This window comes from Theropithecus gelada, chromosome 6, assembly GCF_003255815.1.
Source record: "Theropithecus gelada isolate Dixy chromosome 6, Tgel_1.0, whole genome shotgun sequence".
NCBI lineage: Eukaryota > Metazoa > Chordata > Mammalia > Primates > Cercopithecidae > Theropithecus > Theropithecus gelada.
Genome location: NC_037673.1, coordinates 86,418,238 through 86,431,885, shown reverse-complemented (window position 1 = coordinate 86,431,885; position 13,648 = coordinate 86,418,238). Strand labels below are relative to the sequence as shown.

Below are 13,648 nucleotides of genomic sequence, written 5' to 3'. Positions count from 1 at the left end.
TACCATTATTTCACTGTTGCTACATAATCAGGTCCTACAACCTTCTTCTTCAACAAGAAAAAAGAATATGCAAGGGACTGAATGCATCTGTTTTCATAAAATAGTTTACATGCATACTCAGAAATGCATATGAAACTGTATCACATGAAAAACTTAACAATACCATTACACAGAATGCATTATCAAATGCAGCATTTTAGTTGAGCCATTTAATTAGTGACGTTAATACTATGCACTGTCCTCCTCTTTATCAACTATATCAGCCATTTATCAACCAAATCAACAAAGAATAATGGAGATAATTTGGGATTTTAGTTAGAAAAGAATTGAAATTTCTCTGCCAATATGCGCTAGTTCCTCAGGTGAGTATGCTAGGACTCTGCTGGTCTCACTCTGTACCTTCTCCCCAAGTAATCTCTTCCAAACCAATGGCTCCATTTTCCAACTCTAAGCCAATAACTTCCCAGTGCATTTTTTTTTTTTTTTAGACGGAATTTCGCTTTTGTTGCCCAGGTTGGAGTCCAATGGCGTCATCTTGGCTTACTGCAACCTCCGCCTCCTGGGTTAAAACGATTCTCCTGCCTCAGCCTCCCTAGTAGCTGAAATTACAGGCGCCCACCACCATACCCAGCTAATTTTTTGTATTTTAGTAGAGATGGGGTTTCACCATGTTGGCCAGGCTGGTCTTGAACTCCTGACCTCAGGTGATCTGCCTGCCTTGGCTTCTCAAAGCGCTGTGATTCCCAGTGCATTTCTAAAATGTAGGCCTCCCTTCTGAGCTTTAGCTTCATGTGTCCCCGTCTCCTCAAAGTTCCCACTGGAGGTTTCATAGGCACTTCACATTCAGCATGTCCCAAACGAAACTCACCAGCTTTTCCCCATTGTTCAGTGATCATAATTTCAGTTACCAGTATCCACCAGATACCCAGGCCAGAAATCTGGGGAGCATCCTGGGTTCCAACTTCTGCATTCCTCACAACCAGTCTTTACATCCTATAGTTCTAATTTTAAAAAATCTCCAAAGCAGTTCTCTTCCCTTTGCTTCTACTGCCACCTCCCTAGTTCACGCTACCATGATTTCCCCTTGAATACAGCTAAATCTACTTAATTGGCTTGCCTATCCACCCTTTTTTGTCTCATATTCACTACAAACAGGGAGATCTTTCTAAAATCTAAATCTTATCATGTCACTCCTTAAAAACCTTCTATTACTTTTCCTAGAAAAATGTTCTAATTTCCTACTGTGCTTTATAGGGCCCGCATTGCAGACTTCATCTCTAACCACTCCCTTGTTTCAAATCCTACTGGATTTCCGTAATTTCTTCAAACTCACAATGTTCTCTACCATTGTACAGCTTACAGGGTGTTTTTATTTGGCATTTATATCCTGAGAATGCAGTGATGGACATATGGAATTACTTCTACTTCAGTACAGAGTATCAGACATTAAGACCACTCCACCCAGATTCATCATAAGATTAAAGGGGCGGGGAGAGGGAATGAGGTACCAACCTGAATGAGCATCCAGCTAAACTGGCAAAGGTACAGATAATGTGTGACAGCAGCCACAGCTGAACAGCTCTCCTCAGCGAGTTGGGGACTTGCATATGCAGACGCCAGAAACAGAATCTGTAAAAAACAGATACTTCTATTTTTAAAATATGCTAAAATCGATGAAGAACATTAAGAAAGTAAATGCTTTCTTATCTAAACCTATGACTCAGTGATTCCATGGGAAAGTAAGTTGACTTGTTGTCTAAACTGATACGACTTTGTCATTCTAAAAATGGCAATATATGGATTTTTATATTTCTAAGAAATAATGCATGATATGAAATTATGCTACATGTTGCTCTAGGCTCTCATAAGGAAATTCGCAAAGTAAACCGTGTTCTTATCATTGACGCGTAAAAATCCCATGAAACACATTTATTTTAGCAAAGTAGAAAATAGTGGAAATACCACTCCTTGTGTAAATCAAAGCTAATGGGAGAGAAAAGAAAGATAAATCAAATATTTGACTTTACCCATCACCTGCAGCCTCTTGCCAGGAAGTAACACAGACAACAAAATGGACTTAAAATGAGTTTAAAAATTCAAATTCTATGATTATCTTAATCTTTGGATTTTTATTTCAAGTGCCTTCAAGCTTTTGTTCAAAAGTCACAATGAGGCCTCTCTTGACCACACTATTTAAAATTGCATCCTGCTTTTAAATTTTCTTCTCACACACATAATTCCCCAACTCTACTTTTCTCTCTCTCTCTCTCTCTCTCTTTTAACCATCACACATCACCTTCTAACGTGCTTTGTATTTGCATTTTTTTTTTTGGCTATTAGTCTCACCTCCTAGAATATAATCCCCGCAAAGACAGGATCATTGACTGTTTTACTCACTAATGTAACCCAAGCACATAGCTTAGTGACTGGCACATGGTAGGTACTCAATAAATACTTGCTGAGTAAATAAGCAAGTGAAGTGAAAGACTCTTTGTAATTTCTATCTTTTCGTATTTTCTCCAATAAATGACTACTGTGTCAAATATTGCAAGGATGAGTGTAGATGGCAGGGGGAAACTTGGAGCAATAATATTGGGCTATAAATTCTCAATGAATAAACTCTGGCTCCCCCTTACAGACAGGAATCAACTTTTTGACTATATTTTCAGAGAGTACCACTGTGCCTGGAATATAGAGGTGATCAATAAATGTTTATTATAAAAATGAATGGTTTATTCCAAAAGCACAGAGGAGAAAACTAGTTGACTTATGCCTTAAAATCTCTCAACTTTTGAAAAGAAAACATGACTGCCTTTAATGCTATTTGAATTTATTTAAAAAAATAATGTGCCCAAAAATAAATAAGACCACGGGACAAAATGTTGTTAAATTTCAAGTGAAATGTGCCCCTCCCCAATCCTCTTGTTACCAAGGACATGTCCCTCAACTCCCCTTGAAAATTTCTACTCAAGTGTATTGGTAGGGCAGCATCCCTGTGGTAAATTTGTTAAGATCTGCAGTGAGGCTTTGCATGTTCCCAACATCTCAATTTCACAATGAAAGATGTACCTTAATCTGATTCCTCAATTACATAAGACCCAACATGCTAATTTAAAATTAATAATTATTAATAATTACCAATTTATTACTATAATTGATATTGACTGTAAATTAATAAATCTACAATATGTATCTCTTATGCTGAAGTGACTCTTTCTTCTTGGAAATTATTCATTGAGTACCTTCCTGTGCCTGATCAAGTATAGAATTAAAAAAATCTTTTTTTTAAGCTACGGACAGTGAACAAGTCCTTTTCCCCTTCTACTTCCCTCATCAATAATAGAAGGAAGTTGGAAAAAATCAACTCCAGAGTCTCTTTCTACTCCAAGACTCCAGAATAATTTTTAAAATGAGAAGTACCTTGATTCAACTTTCTGTTTACTTAGTCTTGGATTTGGTGCATTTGTAATATACACTATTAAAAAGAAGGCATGCCAGCATTTAAAGCAGAAAATAGAAATTCATGTAACATTATTTCCTGACAAATGTGTTCCCTTAAAAAAATAAAGTCCACAAATTCACCTTCCTAGAACACACCACAACATAGCTTTTGAATTATTAGCGATTATGCTTAGATTTTCCTTGACTTTTTTGTCTAACTTTACCATTTATTCTGATCTTTATTATAGGTCATAAATTAAACCTTCCTAAATTCCACAATTATTCCTTGAACACCTTCTATGCACTAAGCACTGGAACTACGAATTAAGAGTATGGTATGGTTTAGCCAAAAAAAAAAAAAAAAAAAAAAGATAAAAAAGCAATCATTTTAACATTTCATGTTCTGTCTTTTCACAAAGGTGCATCTATTTCCATAAAGTCTTCATAAATGTAGGTACAATAAATTCAAGCCTTTCTAATTCAGATTCTATTATATGGATTGTGTTGAAGTTTACCTAGTAGTTTTGTTCTAATCAACTTAAAGAGGTTGTTAGGTAATAGAATAGTGTAATCCAAATTATAATTGACTATGTTTAGCTTTAAGCATTCTATGAAACTATCTATAAGTATATGCTAACTTAAATTCTTTTTCAATATGTTTTCTTTGAAGCAACTAAATCAGTACAGATTCTTGTTTAAAACTGTATTTACTTTCAGAATAGTTTTAACATCCAAAATTCTATTCTTAAGGTATGATTTGATATTTTATTAAACTCTAATCTCCTTTCCTAAATTATAAGAAGATCAGTTACAAATCTACTTTTGTAAACCATGAAAGTTGTTCCAGGTTATTATCTGAATTATGGGAATTGCTTCTGTCTGTACAGGAGATTAGTCAGCAAGAGGAGGCTGAGCTGTCACAATGCACATTGCTATAAAAGGGATGCACAAAGAATACTTGGAGGACTAGGTATTACATGTGACCAGGACTACCCAAAATTTCATCAACTTAAGATGGAAATAAAATGAGACCAAATAAAACAAAATAAATAAAATCTCCCAGCATATTTAGCTCTCTCATTTTTAAGGCTACAAAACCTAAAAATAGATGGAGTTTCACCATTGCTCTTTTATTCAAACACAGAGATTACCAGAAAAAAAGGTTATTTTCAAAGTCAGTTCTCTGAAAGCATTAAGTTGAACATGAACAAAAAAAAGGAATTTTTCAAAGGTTCTCAGTTGTTCGTACGTTGATTTATTCAGTATGAATGAGTGCTTAAGTATCCACTATCTACAAACTATTGTGCTGGGCAAGATGAAGTACATGATGGCAGAAAACTGCTGTATACCAGCATGGAGCTACATGTTTTCCCTCGTTCTTTTGTGTATAAGTCATATATTAATAATGTGAAGTCATTATTGCTTTTACCCCAATTTAGTAAATCACGAAGGAAGAACTATAGGATAATTAACATGTTTAAAGGTCCTTAAACAAGCTTTACATTTAAATTGGGATTCAAATTCTGGTATCCTGATTTGCAGTACCAGCATTCCTTCTTTTTTTTTTTTTTTGAGACAGAGTCTCGCTCTGTCGCCCAGGCTGGAGTGCCGTGGAGCCATCTTGGCTCACTGCAAGCTCCGCCTCCTGGGTTCATGCCATTCTCCTGCCTCAGCCTCCCCGGTAGCTGGGACTACAGGCGCCGCCACCACGCCTGACTAATTTTTTGTATTTTTAGTAGAGACGGGGTTTCACCGCATTAGCCAGGATGGTCTCGATCTCCTGACCTCGTGATCCTCACGCCTTGGCCTCCCAAAGTGCTGGGATCGCAGGCCTGAGCCACTGGGCCCGGCCCAGCATTCTTTCTTGAACACCATATCACTGCCTACAAAGCTAAATCAAACACAGTCCCCTCTCAAAGTGCTAACATTCTAGGTCACTGTTTCTCAAGTCGTTTTACTCCATGGCCCACCACAGGCTCATAATGACAACCGAATATAATGCCAATAGCAAATATAATACTATTCTCAATTCCATTTTGATATAACATATATACAACTTAACAGAAAACAATAATAAATATATTTCCCCCCAAAAGCATTTGAGATATTCTTTTTAAAATGATTTATAAAATTCTCTGCTTATTCTGATTGATTAGAGCTCTACTGTGCCAGCTAATGAAGGAAATGAAGAGTAAATACTTTTTTAGAAAACTTATATATACAGCATATGTCCCCACTTGCTTGGGCTACATAACAACTGATGATAAGTATTAGTTTTCCTCTAAACCTCAATTCTTAGTGCTCCTTAATATATACACCCTCCTCCCTCACTTTACTACAGAATTACAGATACTCTTACTCCAGGTAAATTATTCTTTTAAAAATTATAAAAGTTATTATTCTTGAAATGACCCCCCCCTTTTTTTTTTGAGACGGAGTCTCACTCTGTCGCCCAGGTTGGAGTGCAGTGGCACGATCTTGGCTCACTGCAACCTCCGCCTCCTGGGTTCAAGGGAATCTCCTGCCTCAGCCTCCCGAGTAGCTGGGACTACAGGGCATGCCACCATTTTTTGTATTTTTAGTAGAGATGGGTTTTCATCGTGTTAGCCAGGATGGTCTCGATCTCCTGACCTCGTGATCCACCCACTTCGGCCTCCCAAAGTGCTGGGATTATAGGCGTGAACCACTGCGCACCACCAAAACTAATCAGTTTTTAAAGGACCAGCTCAAATTCTGCCTGACTTACTCTGATCATGGCAGATTCCTAGACTTTCTTATTTTTTAAAGTGGGACATCCCTTGTTATTGAGCATTTATAATGAGCCAAATGTAGTTCTTTCTAATAGAAGGCTGCCTAAGGGTGAAGCTAGACATATGATGCAATACAATGTGACAAGTACTGTAGCAGGGTATGGAGTAAAATACTAGGAGAATGCAGAGTTGAGAGTATTAGCACTGCTTGTGGGGATTCAAATAAACTTTCAGAGAGGAAACCCAAGTCCCATCTGCCCCACCTTCTCTTCCTAAGTTTATCTTCCATAAGACTCTTTGTATACCAAACATTCTATCCAAATGCATTTACTGCTATTCCCTAAACATACTTCTTCATGTCTGGACTCTTGCCTTTGTTCTTCCTCTTCCTTTTACCTACAATTTCTCTTTCTCATCTTCCCAGGTTGAACTCATGTTTACCTTTCAAAATGTGGTAGAACTCTGTCATGAATACCTGGAAATTCTACCTGCTTACTCTGATCATGGCAGATTCTTAGACTTTCCTATTTTTTAATACCTGGTTATTCCTTCCAACCATAAACAACCTTTTCCTCCTCTGAACTTTTAAAATAAGATTTTATTATAAGAATTTTTCTCATAAATCTCAAGTTTTTAAATAAAATTAATTTTAATGTCTTTGAAAACTGTCAACTTCTTAAAAACAATTTGATCCTATCCATTCTTATAATTATTTTAAAGTATATTTTTGTAAAAAAGAGAACATGGCAAGCATCCTGTACAGATTCTATCATGAGTTTGAACACAGTAGGTGTTTGTTTAAAAAACAGCTTTACTGATGTATGATTGACAGACAATAAAAGGTCATATTTAAAGTATTTGACCTCATAGGTTTTTGCACCTATGAAGCCATCATCACAATTAAAATAATGAACAATGCATCAGACCCAAAAGTTTTCTCATGCCCTTTGTAGTACCTCCCTGCACCACCACCACCCCTACAACCCTAGGCATACACTGATCTGGTTTTTTTTTTTTTTTTTTTTTTTTTTTGAGATGAGTATCGCTCTGTCACCCAGGCTGGAGTGCAGTGGTGCAATCTTGGCTCACTGCAAGCTCCGCCTTCTGGGTTCACGCCATTCTCCTGCCTCAGCCTCCAAGTAGCTGGGACTACAGGCACCCGCGACCACACACGGCTAATTTTTTGTATTTTTAGTAGAGACGGAGTTTCACTGTGTTAACCAGGATGGTCTCGATCTCCTGACCTCGTGATCCGCCCACTTCGGCCTCCCAAAGTGCTGGGCTTACAGGCGTGAGCCACTGCACCCAGCCACTGATCTATTTCTAATACATTAGTTTGCATTTATTAAATTTTATATAAATATAGGCATATGTGCTCTTTTGTGTCCAATTTCACTCAGCATATTTTGAGATTTTTTTTCCAAAATAATGTACCAATATTTTTTCAGCACCATTTGTTGAAAGACTGTCATCTTTCCTCTAGTAAATTGCCTTTGGGTATTTGCCTATATATGTTGGAGTCTATTTCTGGACTCTCTAAACTGTTCCCTTGATCTATTTGTCTATGTTTACACCAATACTACATCATCTAGATTACTGTAGCTATATTTATTGAAAAGGGTAGTGTTAGGTTCTAATTTATTCTTTTCCAAAGTTGTTTTGGTTATTCTTAGTCATTTGCATTTCCATGTGACTTTTATGATGAGGTAGTCAATTTCTACAAAAGAAAGCTGAATCTCAACCTGGGGAGAAATGACATATTAACAACATTCACTCTTGCATCCCATGAATACAGTGTCTTTCTCCATTTATTTAGGTCTTCTCTAGTTTCTCGCAGCATGTTTTGTAGTTGTGCACATACATCTCCTTCACACATTAAAAAAAAAAGATTTACCCCTAATTCTTTTATATGTTAGATATTATTGTAATTGATATTTTTATTAAATTTTAGTTTCTGATTATTCCTTCCCGACGCATAGAAATACAATTTATTTTTATATATTGATCTTGTACCCTGTAAACTTACAGAATTACGTTAGTTTGAGTAGCTGTTTTGTAGATAACATTGTATTTTAAATATAGGATCATGTCATCTCTATATAAATAAGGTTTTACTTATTTGCTAATTAGAATGCTCTAATTGTCTTATCTTGCCTATTGTACTTGCTGGGAGAAATATATGCACACACACACACACACAATTAAATAGAGGTGGCAAAAATGAACATCCTTGTTTTGTTTTCTAATTTTAGGGGGGAAGCATTCAGTTTTTCAGCATTAGGTATTGTTATGGGCTAAATTGTTTCCTCTCCAAATTCACATGTTGGAGTCCCAAACCCCAGTACTTCAGTATGTAACTGTATTTGAAGATAAAGTTTTTAAATAGGTAATTAAGTTAAGATGAGGTTAGAATGAGTACTAGTCCATTATGATTGGTGTCCTTACAAGAGGTGAAAATTTTGGACACAGACACGCACATGCACAGAAGACAAACCATGTGAAGACAAAAGGAGATGATGGCCACCTAAAAGCCGAGGAGAGAGGCCTCAGTATGAAGTCAACCCTAAAGACACCTTCAACTCAGACTGTAGCCTCCAAACTGTGAGAAAATTAGTGTTGTTAAAGCCATCCCGTCTGTGTTACTTTGTTATGGCAGCCCTAGCAAACTAATACAAGTATCATGTTAGTTACATAGTTTTGTAGATACCTTTATCAGGTTAAGAACATTCCTTCTCTTCTTACTTTGCTGTTTGCTGGGAGTTTTTAATGGGAATTGATATTAAATTTTGTTAATTATATTTCCCTATAGAAATTATCCAAAACATTTCTTTCTTTTCTTTTTCCCTTTTTTTTTTTTTAAATTTTTATTTTTTAAGAAAAGGTCTGGCTCTGTCGCCCAGGACAGAGTGCAGTGGCACAATTTTGGCTCATTGCAGCCTCAACCTCCTGAACTCAAGCAATCCTCCCATCTCAGCCTCAAAAGTAGTTGGGGAATACAGGCATGCACCACTGGCCTGGCTCATTTTTGTATTTTTTTCTTTTTCTTTTTCTTTTTGTAGAGTCAGGGCTTTGCCATGTTGCCTCGGCTAGTCTTGCAATCCCCAGCTCAGGCGATCCACCTGCTTCAGCCTCCCAAATAAAAAATATTTTTTATTTTAGTTTGCTATTAATTACATTGATTAACTTTTGAATTTTAAGTCATCCTTGCATTATTGGGATAGCTATCATTCTGTCATGATATATTATCATTTTGATTTGCTAATATTTTATTAAGAATATTTGCATCTATGTTTATCAAAGACATTGGTTGGTAGTATACTACTTCATATATAGAATGAAAACCTCACAATAATATACTATTTTCTCTCCTGATCTCCTGGCATATATTCTACTTTTATATATGTTGGAAACCTCACACTACTTTGCCATTATTTTTTCTTCAATAGTTAATTATCTTTAAAATAGATTTAGAGAGTAGGAAAAACTTCATATAGTAATATATATACATATATGTGAAATATATTACATACATAATTAAAATATATACATATATGTTATATATACTATATGTAATATATATGTGTGTGTGTATATATATAAAACAGTTGAAATTTAAAAAAGGAAGCAAAGTTAGCCCGCACTACAGAATTTTTATAGAGCTATTTTAGTATGCTTTTATTTTTTCTCTTTTCTTTAAAAAGTCATCTTCTGAGAAACAGATCTTTATGAGTCATTAACACCAAGACTAGTCTTCTTCATCTGGTACACAGCCAAAGAAGTACTGATTTATTTTTATAAGAAATAGTAACAGCAACAATAATAATAGTTACCATTTAATGAATGGTTTTCATGTGCCAGGTACTGTGCTAAAGGCCCTAGAGATATTATTTCATCATATTTAAATAATCTATGCAATTTAGAGATCACTGCTGTTTTATTTCATAGTGAAGGAAACTGAGGCTTAATAAAAGTAAATACGTTTGCCAAGGGCACAGACCTAAGGAAAGACTATTTCTTTTTTCCTGCTTAATTATGCTTGGTAGAGATTGCCTGGATCATGTGCCACTTGGAATAATGCCATACTTAGTTTCTTGCATTTTCTGTATCTTTTCTTCATTACCTTGTGCTCACATAGCATGTTTACGTTCTTTTTTTTTTCCTGGGCTAGCATCTTTTTCACTAGTGTTTCTACTCTGTCCCTTAAGGGAATATTTAATTGTCAGGAATGTTCTGTCAATTCCAAATCTTAACATTTGCTGTTATTGATAGATGTCACACAGCTATACCTAAGATACAACAGACTCAGGACTTGAGCCAAGTTTGTTGACTTCAAAGCCTGTGCTTCTAACCACTTTTAATACTTAAAATAACCACTTAAAATGATGCTAGCATGTACTCCAAAAATCACTAAAGCCACATACTCATACTTCCTGCTTGTATAGGAGATTCTCTAGAAGTATATAAAGTCTTTTTATTTGAAGGAAGAACAACGAGTGCAAAGGCTGGCTGAAATATCAAGCTGAAACATCAAGATCATTTGAATATTACAAAGTTTGAACTAAATTTTACATGTAGACTTGGATTTTCAAAGTTACATTTCTTAGTTCTGTAATGATAGTTTACGAATTCCGTGGAAACAAAAATGTCTCTATAACTGGAGTGAACATAATTAAATTATTTACATAGATAGCACACTGAGGTTTGCATTCTACTACTTTACTGATGGTACTGAGTCATTACTCAGAAAATTCAGATTTTAGATAATTTTGTTGTTGTTATTATTGTTGTTGAACAATTAACTTGTGACAAAACTATGTTCATTTTTTCATTTTATTTTGGTAGTGGATACATGGCCAGAGTCTGAATACAACAGATACATGGTCTGAATATAATTCAGACTCTACAGTCACTTCAAAATTGTACAATAAACTTATTTGAAATATATAGTGGGAAATTGCTGTTATTGCTTCATAAGTTATCAATTGAAAATATTTCGATTCAACTTCTCATGGAATTCCTTGGACTTAGATAAGCATACATATAAGCTGGAAAGGAAATCTTGTTAGATAGAATTGAAGAGAAACTGAGCAAGACTAATACAATTCTATATAAATCTAACAATAGTGTTTATTAACTCACAGGCCATAGCCTAACCTTACTGTGCAAAGTCCAAAGTTTATACTTTCTCTGCCTGACAACATAAAAGAAATTAATGTGTTTCTCTAAGTGGAGTGACATTAGATGTTTCTTAAAAATTAAAAAAAAATATTATTATTCCTTCCCATTTCACATTGAGGATATGATTGCTTGTCCTTAATTATTGAGAGAGTTATCATTTCCCTGCTACGTACACCTATATTTTTAACTACAAAGCACAATTCCCAAATATTTCATCCAATGTAAAGTTGACAGAGAAGCCAACATCAAGGTTACGTTTATTGCATAATTGCTTTAGTTAGAACACTTTCCCAAGTACAAAAGTGTTGCATGATCTATAAAAAGATAAAAAAAGAGGGAGAAGGTATTTCAATATGAGAGCATTTTACAAATCAGATCATCTTTTCATTTCTTTATCTAATTATTCAGAACTGGTGAGTTAGTAGCTGCTGCTTTTTAGGCATGCCATGCTATCAAACCAAGATAGAACATTATCAGTAAAAACATTTGAACAAAATCCTAAGGGACATATAAAGGAAGTCACTTTATGAAAAATGTAACTGCTTTTCAACATGTTTACCTTTTCTTGTACTTGCCCAAATTATGTCTATGATGCATTACTTATAAACAAGAAGTCTAAAAAGTATAAACATTTGATATATTTGTGCATATGTTGCATTTTCTTTTATAATTTCTATTCCCAGCATAATTCAGTTTAGGCCAAAATGTTAAGTTTAGTCGTGATTTTATATTTCCTTAGGTTAACTTGAGACATGTAAACAAGTAAATTATTTATGTGCTATATAATCCTCTACCTACTAGGACATTTACTTAATAGTAGTTTTGTGGCTTAGGAAGCAGAGTAATCAGAGTGAATTAATGGTACACACTGGTTGCTCTATGTTTCTGATTTGCTTTGGACTGAATCTTTATGTTGCTCAAGCGTTGTTTCTGCTGTTTAGCAGTTGCCTAAGTTCATATGTTGGAGCCTAATCCCCAGAGTGATGGTATTTGGAGATGGGGGCTTTATTTGGGAGCTAATTAGGTCATGACAGTGAAGCCCTCAGGACCGAGATTCCATCAACATATATATTCTGTGTGCTTGCCACATGCCTGATTCCAGAGCCAAGGTTCTGTTATTTTAAATCACATTCTATTTCAGGTTGAGGGTTATTTTGAGAAGGCCTGGGATGTATGAATAAACAAACATATACAAGACTCTCTGCTTTGGGGTAGCAGGCAAGAAGTATAGACAATAAAATATATAGGTCTTTGGCATATAAAATTGGGAAATGCATTATTTTCAGATAGAAAGCAAAAAAAAATTATGATTTTGGTTTATTTGCTCATAAATGAGGAATAAATGTGTCTGAGTCAGTTCGGGCTGTTATGACAAATATTATTATAGAGACTGGGTAGCTTAAACAACAAACATTTATCATGGTTCTAGAGAATGGGAAGTCCAAGATCAAAGTGCTAGAAGATCTGGTGTCTGGTGAGAACCCGCTTCCTGGTTTGCAGATGGTCGTCGTTTCATTGTGTCCTTACATGGCAGAGAACACAGAGAAAAAAAGCGAGCTCTCTCTGTTCTTTTCTTCTAAGTGCACAAATCTCGGTCATGAGGGCTTCACTGTCATGACCCAATTAGCTCCCAAATAAAGGCCCCATCTCTAAATACCATCACTCTGGGGATTAGGCTCCGACATATGAACTTAGGCAACTGCTACACAGAAGAAACAATGCTTGAGCAACATAAAGATTCAGCCCAAAGCAAATCAGAAACACAGAGCAACCAGTGTGTGCCATTAATTTACTCTAATTAGTTACTCTGCTTTCTAAGCCACAAAACCACTATTAAGTAAATATCCTAGTAGGTAGAGGATTATATAGCACATAAATAATTTACTTGTTTACATGTCTCAAGTTAACCTAAGGAAATATAAAATCACGACTAAACTTAACATTTTGGCCTAAATTGAATTATACTAGGAATAGAGATAATAAAAGAAAATGCAACATATGCACAAATATATCAAATGCTTATACTTTTTACACTTTATGTTTATAGGTAATGCATCATAGTCATAATTTGGGCAAGTACAAGAAAAGGTAAAGATGTTGAAAAGCAGTTACATTTTTCATAAAATGACTTCCTTTATATGTCTTTAGGATTTTGTTCAAACATTTTTACTGATAATGTTCTATCTTGGTTTGATAGCATGGCATGCCTAAAAAGCAGCAGCTACTAACTCACCAGTTCCGCCTTTTCATATCTCATACAACTATTTCAAAAAGTGAAT

General features: G+C 35.3%; 1 protein-coding gene across 1 annotated transcript in view; it reads right to left on the bottom strand.

Annotated features, from left to right (window-relative positions):
• Positions 1-13,648, bottom strand: part of ADGRV1 (adhesion G protein-coupled receptor V1) — a 596,167-nt gene that overhangs the window by 201,572 nt on the left and 380,947 nt on the right. The window contains exon 84 of the mRNA XM_025388176.1: positions 1,513-1,629. Within this exon, the coding sequence (XP_025243961.1) occupies positions 1,513-1,629 (117 nt within the window). The remainder of the gene's footprint in view (positions 1-1,512; positions 1,630-13,648) is intronic.